The sequence below is a fragment of the Thermobia domestica genome, chromosome 7, assembly GCF_964235325.1.
Source record: "Thermobia domestica chromosome 7, izTheDome1.hap1.1, whole genome shotgun sequence".
NCBI classification, from domain to species: Eukaryota; Metazoa; Arthropoda; class Insecta; order Zygentoma; family Lepismatidae; genus Thermobia; species Thermobia domestica.
The window spans coordinates 290,463,254-290,489,169 of NC_137460.1; the positions used below are offsets into that span (position 1 = coordinate 290,463,254).

At 36.3% G+C, this 25,916-nt stretch overlaps 1 protein-coding gene across 4 annotated transcripts in view; it reads right to left on the reverse strand.

Annotated features, from left to right (window-relative positions):
* Nucleotides 1-18,993: 18,993 nt before the first annotated feature.
* LOC145691031 (uncharacterized) overlaps nt 18,994-25,916 on the reverse strand; it is a 101,318-nt gene continuing 94,395 nt past the window's right edge. For 3 of the 4 annotated variants that reach the window (XM_081766599.1, XM_081766598.1, XM_081766597.1), the window contains exons 2-3: nt 23,975-24,793; nt 18,994-20,289 (exon numbers count right to left, since the gene is read on the reverse strand). In XM_081766599.1, the coding sequence (XP_081622725.1) occupies nt 19,146-20,289; nt 23,975-24,405 (1,575 nt within the window). In that variant the 5' untranslated portion in view covers nt 24,406-24,793 and the 3' untranslated portion in view covers nt 18,994-19,145. Of the gene's footprint in view, nt 20,290-23,974; nt 24,794-25,916 lie in introns of those variants that run through there. The other variant, XM_081766602.1, reaches the window with a different exon arrangement.

Sequence of the window (25,916 nt, forward strand, 5' to 3'; positions counted from 1 at the left end):
AAAGGAAATGGAGCCCTGTATTCGCACATATAACTATATAATGTAATAACACCTCACCAAAGGGGATAAATTAATTTAAAAAAAACAAAATTTGATTTTTTGGTAATTTTTGCCATCATTTGCAGGATGAATTACGCTAGCTTGCAATCGGCAGACTGGAAGCAGAGCAGCATCAGGCCGACGAGGCACGGTAGATCGATGTCGATCGAGCACTGGTCGGAAAGTTATGAAGTAACTTCCAGAGAACGAAAAATGCTTCGACAAGTTACAGTGGCGGTCGATCGCGTGTGACATCGACAGAGAATGATCGATATATCCGTTTGACAAGTCGAAGAAACAGGTCTGCAACATCACCTCATGTTCGTGTGGATACTGCTGCTGCCAATGGATGTCCTCTATCAACGAGTAGAGTACGCAGGCGGCTTTACGAAGGTGGGTTGTATATCAGTACACCAGTGGTGTGTGTACCCCTTATCTGGTGTCACACCAGATAGCGATTAAATTGGACAAGAGCGCATGTGAATTGGACCTAAGAGAAATGGCAGTAAGGTCTCTGTACTGATGAGTAATGTCCGGATTTGTATGAAATTACATATTTTTTCCTTCATATGTAGGTTCGTCAAGTCCTTAAATGTTTGTGATTCACACCTCTGGGGTGCTTCAACTCAACTTTCATATTACATATTTTAACCACTATTATATATTTTTATGGTTCCTACATTTTTTTACATAAAACTGTATTAAAATTTGGCGCGTACTGAAATTTTAATTTAAAATAAAAATAGTAAACTCTTCAACTGTGCAAGGCTTGCATCTAGATTCAATTTTGTCATGCCTGTCTTTTTGTTTCTTTACGAAAGAGAAATATCTCTATCTTTTTTTTATTTTATAACCGTCACCAGGTTATACAAGTAGTTTTTTGTGGACGCTGTATATATTTTGTAAAGACAGTAGTTACTTTTTGATTTACACTTTATTCTGCGACGGAAATAAGTTCTTTTTTAGGTGGGAATTGCTTCGTTTTGTCGCAATTGAATAAAGAAGTATTTTTCCTATATATATATATATATATATATATATATATATATATATATATATATATATATATTTAAAACGTTGCTTTGTGGTGAGAACATTTCAGTGAGCAACAAAGCTTCTCAATGTTTCTTCCTGACTTATCAATATGCACAGTATATATTCTACAGTTATTTGGAACTAAACTAAGTGCTTTCTTTAATCGTTTATGGAAATATTGCAGTAGATTAGAGCAGATCAGAGTAGACCAGACCAGAGTGTGCAAACGTCGCCAGCCACATTGATTTATCAGTTTGTTATCTAAACATTCTCAAAGTCGAGCTATCGCAATGTTATGTGCGTCGTGGCCAGTGGGTTAAAATTAACGTCAACTCTTTTTAATTTCGTTTTCATTTTCATACAGGTGATTTAACCTGAGTGCTTTTGAGAATGTACTGCCAACATTGATCAGTGGACCAATGCAGCTGGTATCTCGAACCCCTGAGTTCGAGGAATGTTATTCCATGTTTCGAGGCATCAACCTCGCACTTCGAGTTGAAAATCAAGTATTCTAGTACAGTACTCTAGTACTAGTATTCTAGTGGGACAGTACTCTAGTATTCCATTTGCAAAACACACGTGTTCTGTATTGACCGTCGAAGTTAGAAATGGCTCCGGTTAGCTCCGCGAAATTGCGGTCGTGGGTAACTATCGGTGATGAGTTTACTACTGACGGTAAAGTGGTGTTGTGCCAAGTGTGTGATAATAAAATTGGATGTTCAATTAAATCTCAGTTAGAACAACATGTACGAAGTGCACTAAACTCAAGAAATAAAGATCTGTGAACTGCAAAATAACAAGTACTCTTGACACAAAAGCATCAAGATACTTCAGTGGGTGAGTTTTTCAAAGTTTCATGCCAACCAATGATAGCAGCAAACATTCCTTGGAACAAAGTTCAAGTGTCAAGATACCGTGCTTTTCTGGAGAAGTACTGCGGGCGTCGAATTCCTGACGAATCCACTCTTCGAAAGTATTACCTCGAAGTTTATTTTTTAGAAGCTATGAATACCATTAGGGCACAAATAGGTTGTTCTTATATTTAGATTTCTGTGGACGAAACAAGAGATGTTTTGGGACGTTATGTAGCAAATTTAGCGATTGGAAAGTAAAGTGAAGATGCTCCATCTAAATCCCATATTATTGCAAGTAAATTGCTGGAACGCACGAATCATTCCACCATTGTTCGCTTTGTAAACGATGGTCTTAAAGTGTTGTGGCCGGGAGAAGTTAAGGAAAAAAGTCCTTGTCCTCTATACAGACAGTGCAGCGTACATGTTAAAAGCGGCTAGAGCACTTACAGTTTCGTACTCTCACTTAACTCATTTCACCTGCGTGACCGATGCACTTCAGCGTGCTGTTGAAGAGGTGAGAGACAACTTTTGCGAACTAGTTTCTTCCACGAAAAAAATGTTTGTTAAGGCGCCACAACGTGTTCAAGTTTACAGAGATCAACTATCAGACGTGCCACTTCCTCCGGAGCCTGTGCTAACGCGATGGGGCACTTGGATACAGGCAGTACATTTCTATAATGAACATTTTCCAAAAAACTAAGCCTGTTGTTCATTCATTTCCATCGGAGTATGCTATGTCAGTTAGCATTGCTCAGAAACTATTTAATGACTCAAAAGTAGCGTGTGATATCGCATACATGGACAGCAATTTTGGTTAGCTACCTACAAGCATTAAAAAGCTAGAGACTGTTGGGCAGCCTCTTCCGGAATCCATGGAAATCATGGGAGATGCAAAGAGACTGTTGCAAAGTGTGTGTATGGAGATGTAGCAGAAAAAGTTCGAAAGAAACTAAATGCAGTGCTGGAAAGAAACGACGTTACGACAGCCTATTGGCAGTGTGTGAGATTCTCAGTGGTGAAACAAGAACCTCCCTGAAGATATTTCCCCCAACTACATCAACCTGTTGAAATACGCTCCTGTTACCTCATGTGATCTGGAGAAATCATTCTCTGCATACAAGAATATTTTATCCAATCGCCGAAAAAATTTTACTTCTGATCATTAGGAAATGTACCTTGTAACCCATTGTGCAACAACATAAGTTGAACTGCAGGCACATCTTTTGTAAGTACTTTATTTCAAATTAAAAATGTTCATTAGTGGAAATGTTCTTCTATCTTAGTTCGGCTAGTATTGTTTAAAAGATATAGGACTGCTTTTTCCTGCATGAAGTATATATATATATATATATATATATATATATATATATATATATATATATATATATATATATATATAGATGGTGAACAGAAAAATGGAAACACCTGAACGAAATTGCAACTTACCAGATTAATATGGTGTCGGGCCACCTTTCACCTTCAGAACAGCCTTGATGCGACGTGGGATGGAGGCATAGAGGTCCTGACTGATAGCAAGTGGAATTTTACACCATTCCTCGTGCAGGGCATCGGCCGGTTCTGTGAGAGAGGATGGATGTGGAAATCGTTGCTAGAGTCGTGTTTCCAAGACGGACCACAGATGTTCAATTATGTTGAGATCTGGGGATTGGGCGGGCCAGGGGAGGTGTTGAACTTCATCCCGGTGTTCCTCAAACCACGCTGCAACAACGCCAGCTGTGTGAATTGGTGCATTATCATCCTGGAAGATGGCGTCATTGTCCGGGAACAATATCCGGACTATAGGATGCAACTGGTCTCCTACAATTGCGACATAATCGTTGGCAGTGATTCGTCCGCTAAGTATGACCCCAATGAAAACCATGATATGGCGGCCCACAGCATCACCGAGCCGCCGCCATGTTTCACAGTTGGGCAGAGACACTGCAGATCATAAGCTTCTTTGGGCGTTCTCCACACATAAACACGGCCCGTGGTTGGGAATAGGGTGAAGGATGATTCATCCAATCATGTCACACGTTTGGAGTCCTCAACGGTCCAAGTTGCATGGTCACGGCACCATTTGCGGCGTGCGAAAGCGTTATGGTTCCTGATGAGCGGTTTGGCCCATGCAACACGACCCCGTAAGTCCATGTCATGTAATTTCGCGGTGGACTGTGATTGTCGAAACAGGGTGGGGAGGTGCTGATTGAGTTCCTCCGTCACTTGCTCCGCAGTGGCACGACGGTTCTGCGTGACAATGTGCTTTAATATCCGGCGTGGCCTGTCACTCTTGATTTTTTCCGCCCACTGTTCCGCTTCCCCGATGTGAATTTCCCGTGTGTTGTGTAGGCCGTCATCACCTTCGACACTATCCCACGCGACACACGTAACACAATAGCCACTGCCGTCACACTCATTCCACATAACCGCGCACCAACAATTTGCCCTCTTCGAAAATCTGAGAGGTCTCCCATTTTACACTACATCCGTCTGCTGCAGCCACTGGACACTGCTGTTCCACTGCGCCTGACGTAGTATGGAGACCGACCTAACACACCACCACCAGCGGTCCGGCGCTGCGGGCGCCACGACACCACTGCCAACCCATACATCTGACGTGTTGCCAACTACAGGTGTTTCCATTTTTCTGATCCCCATCTGTATATATATAAGAATACATTTCGTCTTAAGTTGCTTTTAGCATTTAAATATGTATATTGCGTATAATTCATTCAAGATTGGGCCGTGGTGACGGATGCGCATTTAGTATAAAATGTTCTAGAATTGGAACGGGACCACACTACACCACATGAGATTTCTAACGTACAAATGCCGTATGCATTGCTTTTCTCAGGCTTTTCTGTTTCTCTCTAGCCGATTCACATTTTGTTTTATTCGCGTCTGATTTTTATTATCCTGCAATCAGTCACTTCAGTGACGTATGGCTGTCTCAGCTCTTCAAGCATTTCACTTCATTGGAGGACTTGCATTAAGCAGGATAAAGTGTAGTTGATTTCCCTTGTTATTTTCATAATTCGTTTAAATATTACATACTCATACGCGTGTTAATACTACGTTTTTATAAATATGTAACATATGTAGTATTACATATTCTTGTATATTACGTATTTCTTACATTTGTAAGAGATTTTTGTTACATATTTAGGAGGTTGATTTTGCAGTAAAATCCGGACTTTAGTGTTAAGTCTAGAGTTTGTAGAATTGCTAATTTGTGAGGTCGTCTGTAGAATTGGTCCCATAGAGGGAAAAATTCGCGGACCTTTGCATTTGTTTGTATTAATAATAATATTCCTCCAAATTAAGTGGCGAAGTATATTTCTTAATACTAACGGTGACCACGTGATTGAAAGTCGAACCATTCCTGGATCCAATATTTCATAATCTGATTATGTTTTTCTTTGCAGCTACTATATTTTGCTTTTTATTGAGATTATAATCTTTACTTACAATAAAATGCATAATAGTCGATTTCTCTCCAGTTGTCAAGAGGTTCAAGATTTGATGTTTAAATTAATGCTCAAAGTTATTAGTCAATTTTTGAATTATTACTAAAGACAGGGTTTGTGCTATGAAATATAGGAAGACTGATTTAGACAAAGTTCATTAGCTAAGATTTGATGACAGTAATTAGGGATTAAGGAGCAAACTTGTAAGAGAAGAATATTATTCCAGATTTGATATTTTTATAGCTTTCCTGATTTTTCATGATCTACTACGTATTAACTACTGTTCTTTCTGAAGTGTTTCGATAAATTTGGAACTTAAATAATATTTGAGATTATAAGCCAGAGATAAAATTAATTAGATTGAAATTGGACAAATTATTTGCAGACTAGATAATCGAAATCTCTAATGGTAATCGACTTGTTATTTGAATACAATGTATATGTATTATTCAAACGTTTTAGTGCATATACACCACCCTCATATCGTTTGTAATAAAATTGTTATTTATGAAAAATTGAAACATTGTGTTTTGATTGTTTGATCTGTTTACATTTGAAGTGTTTACCTTGTTTAATATTTTTGATGTAAAATATTGGATCGATTATCTGCTACTTGCATCAAGGAGGATTAGTGATATGAGAAAACCCCATCAAGCTCGTTTTGCCAGGCTTTATACGGGTGAGCCCAGATTGACAGTTTGTGTTATTAATTTAATTGTTAATTTTTTATATATATTCAAATTTTTGATTTGGGTTCGGATGGAGGAGGCTAGGTGGAAGTAGGCGTAACAATTTTCTCTGGATAGTGATTCTCGACGCACATTGTTCTGGCGAGAAGAGGAACCCTTTACCATTCACCCAATATTATTGAAAGGGATAGATATGATGGTACAGGTGTGCTTGTGTGGGGTGCCATCTCGCTTGGAGGACGTACTGCTCTGTATGTTCTCCTGCATGGCACAATGATAGCGTTGTAGGGATGATGTTCTGGATCATCACGTTCACTCTTCGCACGTGCTAGGGGTCAGGGATTCATTCTACACGACGATAATGCTCGTCCCCGCAGAGCACAACTGTTCGATCAATACTTGGAGCAACACCCTATTCAACGAATCGAATGTTTATCGAGATCCCTGGACCTTAACCCGATGGAAAACATGTGGGATGCTCTACGGCGATGCATTGCAAGCCTTGTATCCCCATCATGAACTCTCCAGGGTCCTTATCATCTGGGACGGTCTCTTCGTCAACAATGGACACAGATACCAAATGAGATAGTACAAACACTTATTAGGCATACCAGCGTGAGACGACGTTGCGAATCATGTACTGCTATGCACTTTGATCATATCCCTTATAATTGTTACCAAACCATTCTTTGGCGCCTTCAGTGTTTCCCAGTTCTATTGCCACCTACAACAAGCATCATTTTATCCCACGAGTGTAATTTGATTTGATAGTTTTCTTTGCTGTATGGCATAAAATAAGTACCTTTTTAAATTTCAATAAGAGTTTGTACATCAGTATGCATTTACTTTCCTCATTATTTCGAGTACATATTTCTTTTATTTATGAAGGTCAGTGTATTATGGGACTCGCCAAACTCAAACTATTTAACATTTACTTTATTATCTTTTTTACATAATATTTTTTCAACAATATATTCAGCCTTAGAGTTAGTTTTTAATGCTCACAGAACCTTCCTTGTACATCCTCGTTATTTAAATCTTTTATTCTAACAACCAGGATAAAATGTGTGAAAACTAAGAAGAAATATGGAATAATAAACTTACTTTGGCGTGAAAATTTGAAAATAGTTATGAATTATATCCTGCATGTTAAAATGATGCGGCTCCCAACATTCCCCCCTCAGTTTAGCAATTGTGAATTGTATAACATACGGAAACCTCAGTTCGTAATGTATTTCATTTCTAGAACATCCTATTGTTGGACAAAAGAGAGAAGAATCCAGACTCTTTCTGTAAATTTTCACTTAGTAACGTATTTCACTGACTTGCAATGAACTACAGACAAGCTCCTTTTACTTAATTCCTGGCACGCGCCGCTGCGTTTTCTTCCTGATTGCGTAGTGGTCTAGATCCATTTATCAGCAATTACGTTGTGTTCTCGATGGATAACGTTGGTTAGGTGAGTTTGTCGGAAGATAGAAGTGACCAAGACAGATTAGTTGAAAATTTAGAAGACGAGACTGAAGCTAAAGAGAGCATTGCGGCGAAAATTGGGCATCATCATAATGGTGCTAGAAGCAGATTCAGGATTGTAGATGCGAAGATGTTAACTAAGAGTCGAAGCTGTCATTCCGGAATGGCTCTCCAAAAGAGAACCATGTTCGGCGAAAACTACGGACATTTTTCTTAAAATGGGTTTAAACTGTTACCACCTACACGAGTAATCTATTGTCGAATAAAACGGAATTGTATTTCAGATTGTTCGTCATGCAAATAGTATAGAATGAAACAGGCAAAACAGTAAAGCACAACCATATGACTTTTATTGTAAGGGTTAATGAGAAAAAATATACAGGGTGTTTCACCTAAAAGGCCGCGATTTCTAGCGGCTACAAAATTTATCTGAATAGTATAGTAATATTTATATGTAAATACACAGCGAAACAGGATAAATTTTGTTTTACAATGTTTTTTAAGGTTCCAAAGTCCAGTATAATAATGGCGGAGCGTAGACTTACTTTGCAGCATATCTCATTGCTGCCTTGTTTCATTGAATCACGCTCTCTTGTTGGTCTCCAACGACGGTTCCGACTGGAGAATCATTGTGCATGGGCACCATCCACCAAGTCCATGTGGCGTTATGTTGATCAGTTGAATAAGACTGATAATGTTACAGGACTTCGAAGAGGGGGAATTAAGATCAACTGTTCGTGCAGGACAACGTATTGCAGTAGTGCGAGCATCTGTTGTTAACTGCCTCACTAAACAAATCTCTGCAACGTTTGTCAGCAGTTAATGCAATATCCGTAATATCATGTTAGCGTATTCTGCGAAAAGATCTGCAAATGTTCCCTTACAAAATGATGATGCTTCAAAAATCAACAGAAATTGCGAAAAGAAGGCGTCTGCATTTTGCGAATCAGTTCAGTGCATTAATTGCTGATGACCCAGACATTATTGAAAACTTCTGGTGTACAGACGAAGCTTACTTTTGTCAGTCAGGTGAAGTAAACAAAAAAAAATGTAAGATTTTGAGCAACACAAAATCCGCATGAAGTGGTAAACTCACCTCCGCATCCGGAAAAGGTTTCGGTTTGGTGTGCTGTAACAAAATGTGGCATAATTGGACCTTTCTTCTTTGATGGCTATGTCACATCAGAAAATTATTTGGAAATGCTTGAGGATTACTTCTATCCTGGTCTTCGTCGTAAAAGGTGTCCACTTCGCCGGCAATGATTTCAGCAGGATAGAGCCAAACCGCATAGAACAGAACCTGTCCTTAATTTCCATCACACAAAATTCCGCAATGGTGTGATTTCTAATCGCTATCCATTGATTTTTGAAACAGGCTTAGAGTGGCTTCCATGCAGCCCAAACACTATCCCTTGTGATCTTTTATGGTTTTGCCTCAAGTAGGAGGTATTCAAGCTTAAACCCCGATCTTTAAATGAATTAAGAGCACACATTGAGCAGTGTACGGCAGCAGTTAGTCACGTCACTCTTGGTAAGGGTTTTGATAACATGCGTATCAGGGTCACGAAAGTGTCCAATCGTCAGCGTGGACACTTCGAACATGTGTTACATTAAACTTTAGCCTTTCACTTATCATACCATGTAAATTTCCTTTACTATGACCATCAATAAAATACGTTATTGCAGTTCAAAATCACGGCTTTTCCAGTGAAACGCCCGTTACAAAAACTTCACACCTCTATAGTTTAAGATACTTTTCAAGTTTAGAAATATTTGGGGTTGAAATTAAAATTTGCCATGAAACTGTTAATTTTAATGGTCTCACAGACTTCAAATAGCAATTGAATAAATATGTAAACTCTCTCAAAATAACTATTAACTTTAGAAAAAAGTTTTAGCAAACCTTTCACTGTTAAGTATTGATGTTTTTTCTTTTTTCACATCGGAATTGCAAATCAGTTTCAGTAATGCTAACAAATCTTTATTAAATTACACAAATGCTCTTTTTTATTGTTACCTTCATCAATCAAAAAATATTAGTAACAACACCATCTACGGCTTTAACTCTTAATAATATGAGATTTTCTGTTTCAGTACCTTTTTATTATAATAATAATATTGAATTATCATTTGAGTCTGTGTAAAACTGAGGAATATTTCCACCAACCAATCACCTACTCAAAACGAGCAAACACTTGTCATTGTACTCAGTAAGGAGAGTTTATGATGAAGAAGTGTGTAAATATTCCCATTAAATGATCCTTTCTACTATTCCTGGTTTGGCTAAGTTTAACTGTCTTTTATAGCTTTAAGGTGCGTAGCACTAATTCTGTTTCAAGAATCACAATTATTAATTATTTAATTAATTACTTCAATATTTAGTTTAAATTTCATTAAAATTTAAGAAATTTTAACAAATTCAATTATTATTAAATATGGCAAAATGTAAATTCATATAGCGATTAACTGATGAATTTAGTCACCAATATTATAATATTCATTAATTTGTGTCAATTCTTTTGAATCCCACAATTTTAGTGATTCCTTGAAAAGTTGTTTAATATTCCAGACGTAAATCTTAATTAAACCACTTTAATTATAACGTGTTTCGACTTTCAAAGAAGAACGTCATTTAATAATTATAGCAGATTTAAGTTAACTGACAATTACTGAATTACGGTTATTTTAATGGGGCAAGATTTTTTACGTCACTATTCCCGGCTGACATTCTAATTGCTTTAATTCTTTAACGAAGGTTATTAGTTTGATTAATGGTGTATAATTTATCTTTAAAGGCACTCAAATTATTTAACATTATTTTTCTGCAAATCATTTAATTATTTAGCAAACTAAACATCTTAATATTACAGTATTACTTCTTACACTATGTACTTGGTTTCATTCTGAATACAGTAACAGTAACGAATTTGTTGATCCCCATTTTATACTTGATTTATAATTTAATTTATTGTTTAAATATACAAAAATATGTACAATTAATTGCACCATTGGAAAATACACGGTGCAATTCAAAGAGTCGATCCGGTTTGCCATGACGACCAGACTGTGTCACGTGATTAGGTCAAAATTCACGTTGCGTGTTAACCAAGCCTGGGGATTCCAAATTTAGATGTGATATATTTCAAGCAGGTAACTTCCGCGTTGGGGGCCTTGGGTAATTTGCACAAGATACATACATATAGCAGTAGCGACTTGTAGTCTGTACAAGCACTGGTTGTAATGTTGCAATATCAAAGGTATGTAGGTACGCGCAAGTGTTCCCCTCCCCCAGCATCTTTGAGTCTTATCCAAAAATATTCAGGAAATATGAAGAGGAAAGTCTTTTAAGCTCTATGTGTATATTATTGATTAAATTATTTCTCTAATATTGATTTAATATATAAGCTATTTCCTTTTTTTCAAACAACCACTATCAATGTACATTTATACAATATTTATATACAAAACCTCTACACTCATGTTATTGAACACGAGATAAATCGAATATATAGTATGTGCTGTAAGGCATGAATGATGGCGTTGATCCCAAAAGAATAAAAAAAAAAGCAAGAAAATTGCATGCACGCAGTTAAACAAAATTATTTAATTATATAAACTATACATTATTTTAGAATGGAAGGTCTTTCTTCCATCTTTTGGGCTTCAAAGTTTTCTATGACTTTATTGAAATCTGAAATGCTGCTCGCCAAGTTACTCTGAATAGAAAGCATCGCTACCGCAAATATTTTCCGCTTTATTTTCTTTAGGGTCCAGAAACACCTCTCTCCTCCGACAATATACATTTTGTTAGCATTTCTTTGTATAAATATACGGTACAAAGTGTCCATTTTCAGAAACCACGTATTTTTGTCTGTAAAGAAGCATGAAATCTAAGATGTTTTCCTTCGAAAATGAAAAAAAGAAAATAGTTTAACATTCCAGCAAATTAGGCTAAAGAAGACAGATGAGTATTGGAAGTGAATGATTTGATATTAATTTATGCTCTCCGTCGGAAATCGAACATGGAATCATGTGCACGAAAGACACAGAGCTAGGAATTAGACCAGTAGTAAGACATTTTCTTCTTCGAGACTCGATCAACTCCCCCAGAATAGGATTTTTTAAAAAATAAATCTTATCCCAAGAATTTTCACCTTATCCTTTATATTATAAATGTTAAATAAAATCTATTGAATTCGATCGACCGCCCTCCAAACTTTCAGCCTGGATCCGTCCCTGCTACCACCAGACTTATATTTGTTCATTGCGAGTTTGTTTTGTGAATAACTTCTTCCTTCCAAGCGTCTGTATCTCCCTCACTCTATTAATTGAGTCAAGCGCTGGCAGGCGGAGGAATTCGTAACTCTTACAGAAGCTGACCAGTTACGGAAGAAAGGCAACCGCAAGAGAGCCATACGGGAAGATAGGAGCGATTCAAGAATAAATCTACTTCTCCATGTTAAGAGATATGAGCTCGCTGCCATATGTTCCATGTTACTGCTTCCAGTGGCAACGTTCGCTGCCACTGGAAATTTAAATATCTCTCTTTCTTTCCGTTTTTTAATTGACTTTTTTCAGAAATGCATCAATACTCTTTTGCGCTCAAGTGGAGAGGTTTATTTTTTACTGATACACTACTTTAATATTTAAAAATAGTTTCAGTATTAAAAAAATATCCGGTTGCACAACCATGCAACATATAGTACCAGCCGCCGCTGATATATAGTTTATTGTCAACCTGGATTGGCAGTCCTTTAAAACTGAGTTTTCAATGTTTCAGTTTTGCTAATAGACCACTTGGAGTAAACCCAGATTGTTTGAATTATCTCAAGTTACATCTTAAATTAAATATCTTGCTAATGTTTTACGAACGCACCTATTAAGTGCTTCTGAGGAACCTTCGGGAGTTCTCGACCACTTTTTGAGTCGGCAAATCGAACCGTAAGTGTGAATAAGACAGCTTCAAAGTAATAGTTAACATGTATTTCGTATCATATTTGATTTGTGTAAAGTTGTATGTTCTGTGGCGAAATGTCAGATATTAACTGAAAGTGTATGGCAATTCATACACAAAAGGAAAGGTGAACTGGATCATACCTGAAACGGAGTTGACGTCAAGCAATACAAGAAGTTCCACTGAGCAAAATGCAGCAATCTGTGAAGTATTATCTAGTTCTACCAGTGTATTAAAATATCTGTGTATACGTAATTTTCAAGAACTGACTGCGATGTACTAAAGATCGTGATCGTAAACGTTGTTACTAAAATGTTACTCTGTACTCGACTCTAACCTTTACCGACTTCTACTCTAATGTCGACTCTCGTTCTTCCATTTCAACACACTCCAACTTTAAAAAATAGACTGAAGTATTTATACAACGACAATGCTTGCATTACAGCATGTAGCTCCCAAAATTCAGGTCAAAATCATACACGTGCGTATGAGATTTCTCTGAAAAAGATTTAATTAAATAATTCCTCTAAAAATGGAGCGTCACGTCAGCACTTCGAATTTTACATAACTTACATAACGCTGTTCCTTACAATGTGTTTTGCGTCAGCATGGAATTTAAAAAAGTTACATTCACATAACATCAAATTTCAGACAAATTACAAAATTCACAACATTCGCAGAATATGATTTATGTCCTTAAAATACCAAAACCAAAATAATAAAATTTGATATTTCTAGAATTGAAACCAAATATACACCATGTTTCTAATTAATGAGAATAAAATATTACGATCCATCGACATTATTATTGATTTTACTCAGACAACTTGACATTTGACGATGTTCTATCCACGTTAACCTTTAGTGTTATACAACGTTCGTAGGCTTTTCATTACATTTAAAATAAGTTTTCGATTAGCCATCAGATTATAGTTTTTGAGATATGTGAACAACTTAATTTTTATTGATTTTCTATTGACTTTAATGTTCATATTTCGGGATTTTTAATACCACCCCTCACATTAAAGTTCGATGAATGATCCCGTAAATAGAAAGTAGACACAATATGAATGAAAGTTATCTTACTGTTCGAAGTAGCCCCTTTTTTAGCTATGCAACTCTGAGCACGGCTGTACATCTCCTGGAGATTTTTTGAGAACTCTCCTTTCTGGATAGTGCTTAGAAGCCTCTTCACGTTTTGTTGGATGCCTGGAATATCGTCAAATCTCTTTCCTTTGAACGAGAGTTTGAGGCGTGAGAAAAGGAAGATGTCCAGAGAAATCAGTTCTGGCGAGTATGATGGATGGTCAATTTGCACCACCCAGTTTTGGGCCAGGAATTGTTGACGATATTGGTTGTGTGAGGGCGAGCATTGTCATGAACTAGAAACTATGAACATTGTTCTTAGTGCTGGGGTCGTACCATTTGTACACGTTTTATGAAACGTCTCAAAATTTCAACGTACGTAGGACCATTCAGTGCAGTTCCCTCGGGTAGTAATTCCTTGTAGATTATGCCGTAACTGAGAAAAAAGGTGATTAGCATTGTTTTAAGGCGTGATTTTTGTGATTTGACCTTTCTCTGACGAGGTGATGCAGGAGAACGCCATTCCGTGTTTTAGAGTTCTGTTTTCGGATCGTACCCCAGGGTTCATCCTCAGCAACAGTACAGTTCAAGAAATTTGGATTTTCAATTGCCATAGCGATAAAATCCTGTGAGATAAAACCACGTGCGTGCTTCTGGTCGTCATCAGTCAAGTAATGTGTCACGAGTCAACAACACGTTTTTCCTTTTTCTAAATCGCTGGTAAGGATAAGTCTCGCAGATTCACGGCTAATGCTCAAGTCGTCAGCAATCATTTGCACAGTTAACCGGCGATTCTTCGCGATTAATGTCGTCACCTTTTCAACGTTTTCGACTGTGCGAAATCCAACCCTTGTCCCCGCTCAAAAAAGAAAAGAAAAAAATCAATGATGAAATAAAGAAGGAACAAAAGATTGCAATGATGATAGCCTGTTTCGGTTCAAATCTTCAAGTGCGTCTGAGCAATCAATGAAAAAAAAAAATGTGCGAGAGCTTGATGGTCTTCCGCTACATGGATTATCAGAAATACTACCCGCCCTTTGGCTTAACCACTCAAACATACTTCAAGGATACTACTTGATCCTCGTAAACATGTACCAGAATATCACGGGATTCTTTCGATGTCTTGCCGAGCTTAAAACAAAACTTCAAATTGATCCTTTGTTCGTTCATGTTACTGTTATCAGTTTGGAACCGGGCACTCTAACACTCACTTGGTATAACGCGTCTCACACAGACCACAGTTTACTCACAACTGAACAACAGAGGTTGTATGTTCCACGCAATGGAGGAAAATTTGCTTTTGGAATATTGAGCTGAATTTCATCTATCTCATTTCATTTTTCAGATAAGTGGAGCAATTATTTGTTATTTAGTAGATTTTCCATTTTTTCGTTCTTTTTGACTATGTTCCATCTATTTTATAACAATTTGCTTTTACAAATAGAATCTACATAGTCTTTTTCAGACTTAAGCTGAATTTCAGCTATCTAAATTGTTTGGTTTTTGAAATAAGTGGAGGAATTATTTTTCATTTTTTTTTCCCCCATTGAAATTAAAGTTTCGTGATTTTGTTACTAAGTTCCAGACAATTTACAAAAAAATGCTTCTGGAATACAGAATCTACATAATCTCTTCTAAATTTGAGCTAAATTTCAGCCATTTCCTCTAAAGTCTACTTACATTATTGCAACCAGATAAGCCCTCCGTCCAATTATATTAACCCTACTTAAGAGTGCACGGAAAAGAGCTACATGTCGAGGTTACAGTAACTGATAATAGTATGAGCTCGGAAGGCTCACACTGACAGCAAGAAATGAAGAGGGGAGCAAGATTTACCTTCTCTATGCCCAAACATCAACAAGAAGACAACCAAAATTTTCATTCCTCCCACTAACAACCAATTCCATAGCATCTATTAACATATGAGTTAATAAAAAAGCTTTTATCGGAAATTCATTTTGGCTATATTTTCAAAGTATAAATGCTACTATAACTATTTCACACCCTTACTTTAATCGTTGTATGTTTTATATTTATTTATTTATTTTTTTACTAAATCATTTCATTCCTTCATGTATCTGGATTTTAAATCGGCTATAAAACTTAGAAATTACAGTCGTATGCTTCGTAACGTTAAGCGTTACATTATCCAGCCAGGAAATCTGATCCACGAACTAAACCCAGAGTGACCAAGAAGTCCCTTTGGAATCAACTGGATAGGAAAGTTAATATGGTTGAAATCCTTCCCTAAAATATATTTCTTCCTTGTTTTACTTTCCACCTTTGTGCTCTTCAATGCTTTAAAGGTACTTTTTTGACTTTGCAGTCCAGGCAATTATATCCCCTTTAGTTTTAAGTTCTACTACAAGGTATATCAGCTCATTTCCCCAATGATTTCCTTTTAATAACAGATTTATCCCCCATCTGCAAGTAATATAGAATTTATAGTGAAATTTTTCTCATATGTGACCAAAGGTAACATGACGTTACGACGTCTTACCACGTGAACTAGGTCAATGAATGGGGGTGAACGACTATGTCATAACCACACAGGTTCAATAACCTAGTTCACGTGATTAATTTTCTGGCATTTTCGTGTAATCAGCAACTTTTACTTGTACTGTGACCCGAAAGCCCCTTTTATTCAACTATTCTAAAAAGGTGCAAGGGCACAAGATATGCAATTGGAATTATATGGGCGATCGGTGAAAGATTTACAGAGAAAGGGAAAGAGGTATATGTTTTATTTATTGATCTAGAAATGTCTTTTGACCGCGTGAATTGGGAATTGTTGTTGGATGTTCTAATGAAGATAGGTTTGGAATGGAAAGACAGAAGACTCATAAGAAACTTATACATGAACCAACAAGTATGTGTTAGGATAAAGGAAGAACTGACGGAAGAAAGTGCAATAGGAAGGAGAGTTCGACAAGAATGCTGCCTCTCGCCAACACTATTTAATGTCTATCTAGAGAGATAGTGAAAAAGAATTTACATGATGATGATAGCATTTCGGTAGGAGGTAGAATGATTAGATGCAGAAGATTTGCAGACGATATAGCGCTTGTTGCAGATTCTGAAAAGAAAAACCATAAAATGTAAGAAAAAATGAGGAAGGGCTTTAAAGAATATGAAAAATAAATCTTAGAAAGACAAAAGACATGATGATTTGAACGAAGGAGTCTGTGTCAAATATAAAAGTAGGAAGGGAGAAAATAGAACCAGTTAATAGTTTTCGATATCTGGGTAGTATTCTTAGTAATAACATGAAGTGCGAACGTGAAATAAAAGCAGGGATTGGAATGGCGAAAGAAGCCTTTAGGAGGAAGAAAAGTCTGTTTTGTGGGACCTTGAATAAAGAGTTGAGAAAAATACTCATAAAATGCTTCGTATGGAATGTTGTACTGTATGTATTAAAGGATGATATAAAAACAGAAAGATCATACGCGAAGACGAAGAAGTTAACGGAGGACCGTGGAGCAAGGAAGTTTCTCAGCTGCGGCAAGTGATCTGCCAATAAAAGCAGAATGATGATGATGACTACAAAGGTAAGTTAAATTTTCTCTATTTGTTAAGGGTATATGTGCAAATAAGTAAAAATTTCCCGATTGCTTTACATATTTTGTGGTTTACTTCTACTTAGACATTTATTCCTACGTAAAATGATTAATATTTATGCATATGAGGACAGTTTACCGTGCGTATAATGACAAATGTTATCGGAAAGTTACGTTGAATTTCTAATAACCCACAATATTCTCCATCAGTTTGTAAATTTTTCTGCGCGATTGCAGAGATTACTAAAATGAAACTTGGAATTTCTCAGTAAAAAAAAAGAAAACAAAAACTCGTAGACTCCTTTTAGATTATAATTTTGTTAGTTTTAGTTTTCTTGAAATACATTTCTGAAAATGTTTTTCTTTTCTGCATATGTCCAGAAAGAAAATAAATGTTCCTCGTAAACGTTAGTTATATTAATGTGCTATATATTACAAAAATATTGGGAGTGTGTTTTGGTTAATTTGTGTAAACAAAAGTTGTCTTCGTTAGCAGTTAATGATATATTTAATTTTAATCTTCTTGCAAACATGAAATTTTGAATGTGAATAGAGCGCATCCAGCACTGAGAAGAAGATGTGTTACAGATATAATTGATTTAATAGCAGAACCACAAAATAATATACCTACATGTTAATGATACAGCAGAACATCATGCCTATAGAACTTCTGTGGTTTCTGGTGACAAATATATTACGTGATTTTCACAGGTTCCTTTCGATACAAACTTAATACCCTTCAGTGACTTAAACAAATGATAGTGTGATGGTGACTTCCCCAGTATATCGGTGCCTGCATCAAAAACATTGAGTCAAGCTGAATTAATTTCACACCTCGGGTCATTAAAAATGATAACGTTCTGGCGCTCTCAACGTGGAATACATCACTCTTTTCGTTGCCTGGTTCCCGACGTTTCTTAGAAATTGCTAGATGCACTATTGCTAATTATGAACAACACAGTACGAGTCTATAGTTTTGCCCGGCAACAGCATCTCTTAATGATACTCACTAATCGTACGAAACGCACAGCATAACATTCCCGGGCATAAGTGTGAATATTGCCACAGTGTAAAGCTTCTCTTCGCTTCAACCACAATCTTTCTGACACTTTATTGTTTTAGATTATTCACTTTTTATCATTCGTGATCAACGCCTCTAGAAACGGGAAAATTGAAAATCTAATGAGCGAATTGCGACTTAAAAAAAAAAGAAAAAGATAGGGTCCTTTCACATACGAAACAGGTCACCGCAGCGTTAGACGAAGAAATGACACTCTAATTTATTTACTACCACACAGATTGTCCCAAGAATTTACTATTTTTGTTATATATTTCTTATACATAATCTTGATTAGGCTATTCCATCGAAATCAATTTAGGCTAAATTCAGATCGAACTATGTAATAAAATTTCAAAAAAAAAAAAAAAAATGATGATTATGAAGAAAATTTGCGGTAAAGTATAGAAAATATTTTACAAATGAATATTATTATACTTCCAACATCACACATTGAACGACTCTCATAAATGATGAGTCCCATCGGAAACCAGAAAACATTCCATAAATGAGTGCTATGGAAATATCTACAAGAAATATTCTTTTCGATTTGCCAGCAGCACATTTGTTACTGGAAATATTCCAAAATTCACTAAAGCTGATAGGGTATTACTTTCGCGTAGAATACGTAAGCGCGTGTACCTAAATGGCAAAAATTATAAGGAAAGCATTTTTGTTAGGTGTATTAATATAAATTATATGAATTAAGTAAATTCTACTAACGTTTAGCTAAATTAGAATAGTTTAATGTTCCTATTATTGGTAATAAAACAAAAGTATCGTTAGTTATATAACATCATCTATTTTATTTTATAATTTATTCTTAACATTGGAGAACACAAAGCACAGTTCAAAGACAAATATATTTTCTGATCGTCAAAACACATTTTATTGTTTCTCTTGAAACCGAATTTGCAATATTTACTGCAATATATCACGAAAGACGTTTCGCGTCTTTATGGGTCAAGGCATGTCGTTTTAGGTCAGAGGGAGACGAAAATGACTTATTACATTCAAGACAAGAATATGGCGTTATACCTAGATGCGTGGCAGTATGGTTTTTGAAATGATGCTTTTGAGAGAAAGACTTGGAACAGAGAGCACAAGTATAAGGCTTCTCTACTTTATGAGATAATTCGTGTCTTTTAAGGTCAGATGGGTATAAAAACGATTTCGAACACACACTGCAGGCATTTCGATTATCGTTCATATGAGTGATAAAGTGTCTTTTTAGTTGTTCTAAATGAGTATACGACTTGCCGCAAAGGACACAAGTATACGCTTTCTCACCTGTATGAACCAAAGCGTGTCTTTTCAGATCAGCGCGACGTCGAAAAGACTTATTACAATTTTCACAATTATATGGTTTTATATTCGTATGAACTAATATATGATTCCTAAGTGTATCTTTTTTGCCGAAGGATTTGCCACAAGAATCACATGTGAATGATTTCTTTCCTGTATGAGATACCAAATGTCTTTCCACGTCATAAATGCTTCGAAATGATTTATCACACTGTAAACAAGGATAAGGTCTCACATTTGCATGAATTAATAAATGCGTTCTTAGCTGGCTACTATAAGTGAATGATTTCGAGCACTGACTGCAAGTATGTCTCTTCGCCTTGTGATAGGTAACGTGCTTGTTAAGATCAGAACTGGTTTCAAATGATTTAGAACAACGTTTACAGGTATATAAGACCTCAGGATTATGACAGAGTGAGTGTTTTTTAAGTTTATACATTCGATCATACGAACATCCGCAAACGTTACAAACAAATGGTTTCTCACCTGTATGAGTTAATACGTGTCGTTTTAATCCATTTTTATTTCCAAAACATTTAGTACATATTTCACAGTTATATGGTTTCGTACTTGTATGAATCAATAAATGTCTTTTTAGGTGGGAAGCATTAACGAAAATCTTACCACAATTCTTACACAGAAATGAATTTTTTTCTGGATGAGCTAGTAACTGCCTTTGGATATTGTACTGAGGTTGATACAATTTTCCGTGCTGCTTACCAGAATTGTCCTCAGCTCCAAACACACTAATGGTGTCAATTTGTTTGCCATTCCTAATGGAAATAAATAAAAGATATAGATCATACAGGAAACAATGCCAAGGTTGCTACAGAAAGAGAAACTAATCATTTCTAAGAGTTTCGTTCGGAATTTAGTGTTCTTTTTGAGCCCTGAAGTTAAGACGAGAAGATACGTCTTAATCTGGGATCCGAACCACAGATGGCGTTTCGTCTGAAATCAAACTAGATCTCATGCATCGAAGGCACGTACGCAAACAATATAGCTAAATTAGATGTTTTGCATACAGAGAAGACATACACATTTAGGAATAAGAATTTATTCTGACAGTTTCGTAATTTTGTACGAAAAAACTTAAACTGATCTGCAATAATGGCATTTTCTAAAATATTGTAATTATCACGCAGAACATTATGGATTACATGTTTGTAACAATAATTGAAATAATGATCTGAATACCAATTATGAAATAGCTTTAAAAAATCAAGCTATGAGCAAAGGTTCAAAAATGAAATGAAATCTTTGAGTTTTACGCCCCACGGTTATGCCGGTTAGGCTAAAGGAGACGGAGCAAAGGTTCAAGATCTATTGATATGTTTGCCTGTTTGTTTCTCCTTCGAGTCAAATTTGATACTCTCACTTAGAAAATTCGCAGATAAATAAATAGCAACTAGTTGTACTTAACGAAAAAATTAAAAGCGTGGTCTGGATGGTGATCCCTATTCTGTGATCATCACTTATCTAAAAATTCCTTTAGCGAGAAAAACATTTGTGATTAACCATGCATGAGTCGCAGGTAGGTTGTCACCCCTGCGTATACACATGACTTTATTCCATAGATATTTAATAATGTGAATGTGAGCACAATTCAGATTCAAGAATTTTATTTTTCCTCGCGATGTGATTTTAATAATTCTTGTAGTGCTATCAGCCAGGCGAAGGTGTTAACATCCGACGTTTGGAATGCAGACATTGCATTCATCTTCAGGGATTTTAGTGAAGAGACCGGAGATGGGAGCGTGTGTATATATAATGACTATTTGGGGCAGAACTATGAATGGGTGCTTCTCATTGGCTGAGATAAATGCTAGCTTCTGACTGCCTGAGGGATGTTTGATCTTGATTGGCTGTCGTTGTGGTTACTGGAAATAGCTTTGATGAATGTTTCATTTTTTTTTCTTGAAATGGGCCGACCAGATAGGGCTTTGTTGAAACCCATTGTCTCTATTGAGACGGTTCTTTTCCCCTGAAATAGGTATGACGTTCGTTATTGTTCTGTCCCAAAAATTCCAGCACTTGGCTACTACGGTGGTATTTCTAAAATCAATTCTATGTCCAAGTTCTAGGCTATTGTCTGTATGTCCAGACTTTTTGGATTGCTCAAGTATCATTCTTTGGATCATTCTATTGTACGTCTAGTCTGTCCTATGTATGCCTAACCAGAATAACATGGGTACAGTATACACCAGGAATGCTCAAGTGAAGATTGTCTATCACAGGTTTGAGTAATGATCCGATGTTGTCTGGAGCTTTATGAATAACTTTTATATTATGTACGGCTAGTAATCTACTGAGCATTTCCCGGGCGCGGTCAGTGAAAAGTAGAGAGATAATCCATTCTCAACATTTTAGATCACTTTATATTGTGAAGTAACGGCCCTTTTATGGCCATGTTGATATCTGAGAAACTGTAGCCATTCTTTTGTTGCGTCGAACGAAAGATGTTGAGTTTCTTTTGCAAACTTTCCTGGTCACTTATGAAGACTGTACTGTGGGCCAAGGTTTAAAACGTTGGACTAGTGAAGGAAACTGCTTGCGTTGAGGTAAAGATCCATATGTGTCGGCTTCATATATATACAGTACGTATGATTTAATATTCCGTCAGGTTTACGGTGAACAAGAATATAAAGAAAGGGGAGATACCCATTCTGCTCCACTTCCATGGTAAATTTGATTTGAGGGTGAGACGTAGTTTCTGTGTTCACAAGATTTCCTGTCAAGGACACGACACAGTTGAGACTAAATCACTTCAGCCTGGAACTAACTGATTCGTTCCATTACACATTGACCTCAGTGCACATCTTTTATGATGGATGTTACTATTATGAATCCGATGGGGTAGCCGTGGGGTCCTCTCTCTCTCCTGTCATTGTCAACTTCTATATGGAGTGGTTTGAACATGAATCTCTCGAAGTGGTGGTTCTTAAGCCATCCTGTCTTTTACGATGATGATACTTTGGTCCTGGTCACACAGTCCTGAAACACTACAGGATTTTCTGAAACTTCAAAACACTCCAAGCTGGTGTATACCGTATTCTATGTGAATATGGCAGAGGATACATATGACAGACTAGACAGAACAATGATTGAAAGAACATAAAAGCTACATAAGACTTCAGCAACCCGAAATGTGAGACCAGCAGAGCATAGCCTAGAGCTTGGATATGGAATTGATTTTACAAATATCAACATAGCAGCCAAGTGCATCAAATTTTGGGACAGAAGAAGAAAGGAAAGCATAACTATCTCACGAGAAAAGAACAGTATCAATAGAAATAAATCTCACTTCTGTCTGGTCAGCCAATTTCACGAACAAAAGCAGCTATTGAACGAAGCCATTTCTCGCAGAAATAAAATAGGAGCCAGTATACCTCAGCCAATTAGAAGCTAGCATTTCTCTCAGCCAATCACAAGCCCCCACTCATACCTCTGCCCTAAATAGTCGATACATTCTCCAATCTCGGTCTCTTCATTATAATCCCTGAAAAGGAATGCGATATCTGCATTCGAAATGCCGAAAATTTATACCTTTACCTTGTTTTTTGTTATTTTCCTTTGATGTTATTTATTTATCTAAATGGCTTATAATAAAGCGGATCCCGAGAAGAATTACTTAACCAGATCTTCATATGGTTCATTGATCAAACTTTCCTTGCTGCACAAGAGATTGATGTCGATTTCATTCATGTTTTGAATATTAAGAAATTATACTGATATAAAATTACAGAACTGCATATTAAAATGTACATACTAAAATATATGACGAATAATAAATTAAGTACTGAATGCATTATGCATAATCTCTCAATGTCCAGTACTCACCTTTAACGTGAGAAGTACCTGATCTATCTTGTGCTAAAGATCTTGAAATGAAATGAAATTTTGAGTTTTACGTCCCACGCTTATGCCGGTTAGGCTAAAGGAGACGGTGATAATGAGTAATGAATGAAATGGTGGAATGAAGAAAGTGGGAGGAAACGGGAGAACCCCGAGAAAACCCACGCACACGGTGTTTGTCCACCACAAAGTTCACTTGGCGGGAGCAGGGTTTGAACCCGAGACCCCTAGCACCAGAGGTGAACGCTCTACCACTGAGCCATGCTAAAGATCTTGTCGCGGTCAAAATAACAAGTAGAAATGCTCTTAGAGGATTCAATAATTTATTCCCACTTTCTCATTCGAGCAGTTCTTCCATGATCGCTAATATATTAGTTAATTGTTTTATCTTCAATGAAAAATAGTCTGTAATTACGGAAAAAAATCAATAGAGTTTGATTTAAAAAAGAAAGTGGAAATACAATTTATTTAAAACAATATGGAAGTACATAGGACAATTTTTGGCACCAAGACAAAGCGCAAAATATTTTGTTTTCAAAAGAAATGAAAGAAACGCAATTCGCAATAACATATCGTCAGTGAAAAGTATATGTTTATACTCACGTTTTATTTGAAGATGAGGACAGGCCTACTTGGTGAGCTGCTGTTTCGCTACTGCAATCCGTAGATTTCCTAGGTATGTCTAAGGAAATTTCCCCTTCTGTAGCAACCCCAACAACAGTAGTACCGTCATCATTATCGTGAACTGTGCTGCCGCTTTCGTCTTTTACTTGCACAATTGCATCAACTTCTACATGAAAATTTGTTGAATACACCATTTCCACATTTTCTTCATTAGGTTCGATCTTTATTTCATCTGTTTCAAACTCACGTATATTTTCGTCAGGATGATGAGGTCTTCTATGTACTACTTCCTCATCATTTTCAACAGGTTCATCTTTAATTTCACGCTCCCTAGGAACATCAATGTCACCCTCGAGATGACCGGCTCTTCGGTACTCCATGTTTTTATTTGCATTCATCTTTAACTGCATGTACCTCGTTGTCTTCTGACTGAAGAATTGATGAATATTTTACTTCCAGGAAGGAACCAGCGTCAATATCAATATCATGATCGCTTTCACTGAATTCAGCACTCTCTACACGGTAAAACAATTTCTTCGACTTTATTATCGCTTATTTCTGTCCCTCCTTGTGAGTTGAAAAAATACTTATTTCTCCATTCCATCTGTATAGAGTCAATTCACTACCTTCTAGAGGATATTATTCTTCTTTAATGCATTCTTCCATTACATATTTCTTGGTTTCTCAAATTAATTCTGTGAGATGCGTAGTACAAACGAATTTTCTATTTCAATTATTTTACTTCCAACAAACAGGCTCAGAACATAAGACATCCTCAGTTATCACGCCGTTTCCTTGCTATTAATTAAAGAAGAAGAAATAAATGAATGAATGAATATCTGTGAAACACAAAACGTACACATAAAATGCAAACATAGAAGAATCACACATATAATATATATATCTACCATTTATAATACGTTGTTCCATAAAACTTCTTTTAGTTTTTCACCACAATCGATATAGGCTACTACACGATACATAATTTTATAAAAAATTGTTTGAGGAATACCTTCCTTGAAAACAAAAGTACAATATAGCGTAGACCGCGTCGTTACCAAAGTACTTACGTCAACATACAAAAAAAAAAAAAAAAAAAGTGTTCTTCGGTTTATGTTACGGAACGTTTTTCGTTCCAAACACATGCAAGATTTATTAATTTTTTGCATAAAAATTCAATCCATCTCCATGATGGCCTTCACTAATGAAATGTCATTCAGTTAAAATTGAATGGTATTTTCTGTAGACAGTATACATTCCAGATATTTGGTTAAAAGCCACTAAGTTCCGAGCATGATCCCATCTCCCTATTTCTTCTAATAGTCCTCCAATTTTACATATACAAATATACAAGCTTAGCTTATCCTATATATGAATTTCATAGTACCAAACTGACGAAAGTGTTTATGTTCGGAAACTTGAAATTGCTACACTGCACATATTCGATTGAATTGATAAATTATTTTAAAAATAGTTTTCACGTTTCAAAACTTCCAAGAGAGGTAGTGACATAAAGTATGTATCAAAAAGGTCGGCACAGCAAAATATTTCAAGAAATACACTTCGAAATTGCGCTTTCCCTCCCTAAAGAGTAAGAGAGAAATTTTAAGTGGAACAACCCTGTTTTTAATGCAGATTCAGATTCTGCGACGAAAAGGACGATACTTCTACTCTAAATACTTTTTTCTTAGCCTCCTAGATGGCACTGCTATTGCAAAAAAAAAAAAAAAGATTAAAATCATACGCTACCTGAGGTTGGTAACATAAGTATATCAAGAAATACACTTGCGATTGAGAAATCAGGAAACATGCGTTCAATACTTTAAAAGGATCGATTCAGCTACCTTATAATGATGTTGCCCTTTCCTCTCTGCGGGGGAAGACGGACAAATTTAAAATTTGAAATGGAAATCCTCTATGT